General features: G+C 35.6%; 1 protein-coding gene across 2 annotated transcripts; it reads right to left on the bottom strand.

The window, feature by feature from the left end:
* Positions 1 to 7: 7 nt before the first annotated feature.
* On the bottom strand, positions 8 to 7,237 carry rod (rough deal). 2 transcript variants are annotated; one of them, XM_065316175.1, is made up of 14 exons: positions 7,101 to 7,237; positions 6,855 to 6,995; positions 6,561 to 6,796; positions 6,376 to 6,486; positions 4,897 to 6,325; positions 4,428 to 4,847; positions 1,989 to 4,370; positions 1,764 to 1,932; positions 1,518 to 1,701; positions 1,289 to 1,462; positions 997 to 1,225; positions 771 to 941; positions 501 to 713; positions 8 to 441 (listed from the first exon to the last, which is right to left on the bottom strand). In XM_065316175.1, the coding sequence occupies exons 2-14, from the start codon at positions 6,963 to 6,965 to the stop codon at positions 412 to 414; spliced, it is 5,859 nt and encodes a 1,952-aa protein (XP_065172247.1). In that variant the 5' UTR covers positions 6,966 to 6,995; positions 7,101 to 7,237; the 3' UTR covers positions 8 to 411. The 2 variants fall into 2 exon arrangements, with proteins under 2 accessions (XP_065172247.1, XP_065172248.1); XM_065316176.1 differs by having other exon boundaries at positions 7,106 to 7,235.
* Positions 7,238 to 7,362: the final 125 nt, after the last annotated feature.

Below are 7,362 nucleotides of genomic sequence, written 5' to 3' on the forward strand. Positions count from 1 at the left end.
TCGTGTGCACTGCTGACGCCAACAAGTTTATTTATTTGTTTGTCCCCGCCTTTTGCGTATGACCAAAACGTGAAGGAAACGTACAGGCGATAACGAAAGTGCGTTGACAATCTTTTTTATCACTGACCTTTTCCCGATAACATTCGAAGGGATAAACATCACTTAAAATAGAGAATAGTAATCCTAAATTATCAATCAATTACACTGAGATTCTAATTCTGTAATAATAATTTGGAATGCGAATTGATCAAACGGCTAATTAAATTTATGAGCAAATTAATAAACGTTGATTATTAGCCGCTTGTAACTGGAAATTTTGATTACGTTGAAAATAATTTCAGATTGACGTCTGTCTTGATGTCACCAACCAAATATCCATATCCAGTAATAAAACAATTGATAAACAAAGTATTAGGGACTCTGCTGAACCATTTCCGATACCTTAAACATAAAAATTTAGTAATTTTCTTATTTATTACAAATAAAACTTTGATATTTACGAATTGCAATCCAATAACACCTCTATAGCGGAGTTTTTCCAAGGATGCTAATAAATCCTGCTTAGTATTGCGTCGAAGAAGCTCAGCAAGCTTTTCATCACGAACTGCAGCGGGCACGTATTGCAAAAACAACAATGCAAACGCATACTTCTTTCGAATCATGCATATTTTCAACCCTTTGCTTAGATCAAGCTGGTTCAACACAGGTGAAGACTACACAAACAAAAACAATTTTTAAAAATAACTCAAAATGAAAAAAAATGACAATACCTGAACAAAATGCACCAAATCCATCAAAGCTGTATCAAAATCTTGTTCAGTAGTTTCCAGAGAAGCAAAAGTATTGTCAACAACAGCCTGCCATGCATTAAAATACACCACACTGCAGAGCATAATATTCTCCTTCATAAACATTGTCAGACATTTCTTCAGTTCGTTGATCTATTCATTTATCAATATATTAATCAAAATTCAATCTGCAAATAAAAATCCTTACCATATTCAACTTTATCATGCCCGGAATGACTTTCTCCCATACACTTAAATCGTAAATCTTGTAAATATCGCAAACGGCAGTCATTACTTTAATACTAATCGAATCGGAGAGTTTCTTGCCAAGTTTATACAACAGCCGACTCTTGCTAATATTAGAAAACTGTTCAATATCCACCATTATCCCAAGAGAACGCAGATCGTGCACAACGAAGAATTTATCAATTGTTTGCCTAGAATAATTATTAAATACACCCAAAATTAACTAAACTTTAAATTGGGGGTATTTTACTTACAAAATAGATTCATATGGACAATCAAAGCGTTCGTTTAACTCCTCTGGCGAGGCAATCATACAAAGAGTCTTCAGAACGCGACCTTGGACGAGAAACTCTGCTGTGTTTTCAAACATCTGCTGGAGATGATCGCACCAGAAGCTTACATCATCACCAGTGCAAAGATATGCAGCTCTAAAAGTAAATTAAACTTCAAAAATGTATTTTTATGCATATGTGATAGATATACCTTAAGATACATTCAAAATTTTGTTCGCAAGCATCGTTCATATCCGGCATTAAGCAAATACTTTGATCTACATCTTCTAATAGTGTGTTTGGACTGTTGAGCCACATATTAAGCAATTCAATCCGTTTTGAACGCATGTCGATCTGGAACAATGCTCCGATCTCATCTGTAGCTTTATTAATATCTGAAAATAGTGATTTTTAATATTTAATTTGATTTAATTTGTTAATTTAGTGAATAACTTACTTGGACATTGCGATAAACATGCATTACTTCGATTTATAATCCTTTCATCCTTGTATAACGCATTTATCAAATCACTAGGACTATCCAACAACGCTAAATATTTTTCTGCGTCAAGATTATGTACGTGCAAAATATGTTTAGATGAATATGTATAAAATCCCTTTTGAATCTACACAAAAACAATCAAAATTATCACAAATAACATGTAAATAAATAAAAACTAACCTGATAATAATTCGAACTGTTCACTCCAGAATCCTTGCATATTTTCGCGTATTTATAAGCCAACTTAGAAGCGTTGACCCTATCAGCACCCTCTGGGGGTTTAGATATCAAATGGAAGGCCATGGACGCTGCCAATTCAGGATCAGTAATGTGCGCCAAACACTTGTCGATTTCAACAAAGATATCTTCAAACATTGGCTGCAAATTATAATTTCCAGGGGCGATTTGATCATTACTAACCAACTCCACACATTTTACAACAATCGAACAAATTTCATTACGATTGAGATGCTTTAAGACTTCATCAGCCAACTTAAACCACTTCTCATAATTGCTGAGATTAATTTCATTCCTTAATATTTTCCATAAATCTGGTGTAAACAACATCGGTGAAAAAGGAAACCTCCACTCTGAAATAGCATCAAGTGGTTTATGTAGAAACCTGGCACACCATTCATCAGTTTCCACCGCGCTTGGTTTACTTGTACGCTGATAATCTTTTAAAAATAGCAATGCAACACGAAAATGATAATGTCGTGCATCATTCAAAATGGCCGCAATGCTTAAAATTGCTATAAAGACTTCATAATGATAGAAATTTGTTGTGTTCCACAGAGTATCAACGCATTTAAGTACAGCATCACGATTATTAATCAATGGCACAACTTTCAAACACTTTGATGTTAAATCTTCTTCATCATTTTGAATAAAAAGCGTGCGATTACCAATTGGATCCACGCGCACTTCATACTTAGGCTGCCATGTTGCAATAAGATGATTTAAATATTGTATGTAGTAATCTTGTGCATTCAGCTTGAAATCCTTACAAAAGCTTGTGATTTGTTCCAATGTGATCTCATTTTGTGTAATTAATGGTTCCAACAGAGCATTTTTCGCCAAAGTCAAGAAAAACGTTTTTAATGGTAGTGTACACGCTGTCAAAGCTTTCCTCCATTTAATCCCCAGCATATATTGCGCATAATAATCAGTTGTTTTATAGAAATTAGTCAAACGCATGCCTAACTTGACAATTGCCTCAAATTTCGTAAAATTCATTCTGTAAAGTTTCATCGCATCGTTTATAATCTTAAACGCTTTATCCTTTGGATACGATAACAACAAAGAAAACGTCAGACTTTCATTTATCTCCGGTGCGGAAAATACAGTAGTTAAAAATTTCCCTTTAAATTTTCCAATTGTGCCTTGCAGAACAGGCTCAGTAAACAAACCCAATTGTCCTTGAAGAGTAATCAACATGTGCAACAGCGTCCAATGTTGATTTTCTCTGATAATCGCTGGTTCCATGTTCTGTAAACGCTGCATGAGTATTCTACAAAACACACCTTTGGACATTTCAGCTCCAGTATCCTCAAAATCTGAAGTATCGCTTCCTTTTTGACACGGAAACGAATACGTTAAATAATCCATACCGGGCGACTTTTGAAACTTGATATATTCGCAATACATGCTGAATGTACTCTGTACAGTGTTCATTGTGCAGATATTTGATGAATTCTCATCAGTTTTCTTCAAATTTACGGTATTATTCGCCCAACGAAACACTCTGGCTACTTTTAAATCCCCGTCGGATAATAAATAAGAGCGTGCGCAGATATTTCGCCCGATTTTTAAACAATTCGACAATAATTCTTCATCTACTGGTTTACCCATATCGTCATTCTGCACGGTATCATTGAAAAAAGTACCGTGCATATCCTCACGATCAATTCCAATTTGACGCAAGATTAAAACAGTCGTCAAAGACAGCGTTTCAACATCCGTGGAGTTTTCATAGATTTGCAACGCACATTTGTATATAAAACTAATATCATTCGCAAGTAGACAAACCTCAAAGATGATTTTTGTGTGTGGCAGACGAAAAACTCGTGCAAATCTTTTGCTCTGCTTTAGGAACACATCAAAATCTTCAGTGTCAAGACTTAATTCACGTATAACTGAATTAAGAACTTCCTGCCGACCTGTTTTCGAGTGACACTTGTTGAATATATCCATGCTTAAAAGATGTGAAGGTAAAACATCGATTATTCTGTATGCATCAAGCATTTCTTCGTATAAATAAGCAGAATCAGACTTTTCGGCGATGTATGTTAATGATTCGATAAAAGTGCGGCGTAAAACTGCGTCATGTAGAATATTGTCATCGGAATAAGTGTGGCACAAATCAGGAAGATATCGTTTTCGTTCTTCGATACTATGAGTATTTACCAAGTCAAAAACGTTGTTTAAGTCATCAGAATCGATAAAATGGCAGAGAAGTAATAAATTCGCAGTGTTTTTACTCTCTGGTGTACTGCACAACGTGTAGACATCTTGAATCATCGTTGGTAGATTACAATAAATAATTCTTTGTATCGCAAACGTCTAAAACACATTTTCATTTGTTTATGCGTTAATAAATTTAACATGAAAATAACTTACATCTCCTGCAATGGACTTCAATGTTTCATTCCGTAGTCCATACTCGGAACGATACAAAACAATATAAATCGGTTCGTTTTTCGCCTCGCACTGCACCTCAGTGACAAGAGGATGATTCCAGTCCAAAGCTTCATTCATCATTTGTCTAATATCACCACACCAAGGTTTTGGAGCAGCGCGTAGAATACGCAGCAGTAGTTGAAGCTGTGTTGTGGTTGAGCTAATACATTTCCATACTTGAGGGACATCTGACATCCAATAATCGTCAGAACCCTTTAACAATTTGTCGATTTCCTGCGCGAGAACTGCATCCGCGTCGAAATTATTACGCACCATGAATTTAATGAGGAAATTCTTGAGGAACTTCTCAACACATTTAATGCGCATACTCAACATCGAACGCAGCATTGCGCCAGGACCCTAAATATTATAAATATAATAAAATTTGTTTCGGTTTGTAGAAACTTACCGCTAAACAATCTTGCAACGGCAAAAATATGTCATAATTATTCTTCAGCTCAAGAATAGTATTCAAACACTTGGAAATATTAATTAAATGTTCGATAAGATCCATAGCCTTGACGTCTTCCTCCTTGGTGGACATCTGCATCCTTAATGCAGTTTCGCCGTTCAAAATCCTCAGCATTTCATCAACAAATGTGATTGTCCTCTCGGGGAAACACTCCTCTTCCCTGCGATTGCGTTCAATCGCATGTACTTTCGCAATAATAGCTTCAGCACAAATATTTAACGCATCAGGACAGTTGACAAGCGTAAGAGGAATCATCGTGTACGCAAACGAAGTAAATTCATCCAGATTATACGTGCTCAAATTGCCCAGAATGCTGGTGATGTTCTCACAAGTAAAATCATTATAATCTAAACGTGAAAAAATGATGATAGCCGATTCTATCTTACGCTTACGCAGTGCCCCACACAAATACTCGAAATAATTGCTTCTAATAAAATGATGATAACCATTAACAGTCATTTGAACATTTTCACACCGTGCTAGAGTCTTATACGTATCAAAACTAGTCACCATACTGTTAAGAATCAACTGTAGAGGACGATCGTTGATCTCATTATAGTTTAAAGCGGCGAGAAATGATAAAATGCGTTCGATTCCTTCGATTGTTTCGCAAACAGCAACTGCACTCTGGCAAGATTTGACTTTGAAGTGTACATCAGGAATATTGCCCATTAAAGACAACATTTCCGAGATATCTACGTCAGTACAAGCGCATTTATCTACTATATTCGCCACTTTAGCTTTGTCGATGTCTAAGCGACTCAGGTTGTACTGCTGTGCGAAAATTTCGGCTTCTTTGTACAACATTTTGCGGATTAAACGTTGATATCTATCTTCTGGTTTAGTTTCTCTTATTATATTCAAACGAATGCAATTCTCATACCTTGCAAGATAGATCTGATTGTCATCTTCATGTTGGTTCATGACAAGATGGATGAAATTTTCAATATCCGTGTTGAAAACATGTTGCTGCTCTGATAAATACTCCGCCATTTTGATTTTGGGTTCAGATTCCACAGTAACATAATACAGATAAGACTTTTTAACGTGATTATAAAACACCATGTCTTGAATCCTTTCATCTGTTGGCATATCTGCTATTAACAAAACACTGCAACAAATGCGACACAAGGTTCCATCTGACTTTAAACCTAGAAATATGCTTTCGGAAGCTGGCCAGACACTCTTGAGGCTAATATTGTTACATGCAATCTCATGAGTCATGTTGAAGAAGAGATCATAGACAATTAATTTGCTTCCTGCAGCTAATAGAAGTCCATTTGAGTAGGCAGCTGTTGTGATATTATGTGAAATATCAACAAGAAGATCTGAGTGTAATGATTTGGTGTCTTCATTCAAATATACTCTGTAAATTTAATTGTTTTAATGGTTGTATGTTAGATTTTTAGTTAGTACCTGTAAAATTGTCCCTTTTTGGTCAGGACTAAAAATATTTGACTGCCAACCACTTCCTGATACATCCCAATGATGAACTTATCTCCATACCAGACATTTTCATTAACACAACTATAAAATGTTTAAATTTTACATAAAAACTTAACAAAATAATATAAAACACTCTGGATGATTCGTTAACATACCATGAAGCAATTATTTCTTTAAGATGGACATTAATAAGATGTACTTCCCCATTGCCCAATCCCACCAGCAATAAATCATCAACAAGTGTGAATGCATCAATGGTATTACTGAATTTATGGGTGAAATCAACTGTGCCTGATTCTATATCAGAGATTATCCAAAAATGATGATCAATTGCAATGTATAACACATTTTCATGTGCAAGACTGTTTACTCTTGGATTGTCTCCCACTGCCTGTTATGTTGAAGAGTAGATTTATATGAAATAATAGATCATAACATTTATAACTTACATCCTCCTGCAGGGACAACAACGGGACTGATTCATATAGATCATTGCCAATATCACGAATGCCGCAACTTTCATCGGCGGGATTACAAGTACTCCAACCGAAATCGTTCATGATGCACAGATCAGCTTCTCTTTTGTAGATCTAAAAACACAATGATTGATTATAAATTGGCTAAGTTTATGGATTCGTAACACGCATGCAGTTATCACATACATAATGAATCATAAATGAGTATTTTAATCTTACATTACTTTAGCGTTTTCTCAAGAATCTGCTGGAAATGCCTAGGAAAACACTGAAACTCTTCCGAGAAATTAAAGAATGACGGTTGGCGCTAGTTGTGCCTACTTGAAGTCACCACTGGAACCTCTGCTGTCAGATGTCAACTGACAACAATAAAATGTCCATGACTTTGACAAGTCTTGTATGCGGACGCAAGTTCACCAATATTTTTTGTGCAGTCATGTGAAAAACTCTTTTTCCACGCTTTTCCACACTTCCCACAACA

This window comes from Atheta coriaria, unplaced genomic scaffold, assembly GCF_025399875.1.
Source record: "Atheta coriaria isolate IRGN ID8LTWV9N9 unplaced genomic scaffold, Caltech_Dcor_3.1 hic_scaffold_41_pilon, whole genome shotgun sequence".
In the NCBI taxonomy this organism is placed as follows: domain Eukaryota; kingdom Metazoa; phylum Arthropoda; class Insecta; order Coleoptera; family Staphylinidae; genus Dalotia; species Dalotia coriaria.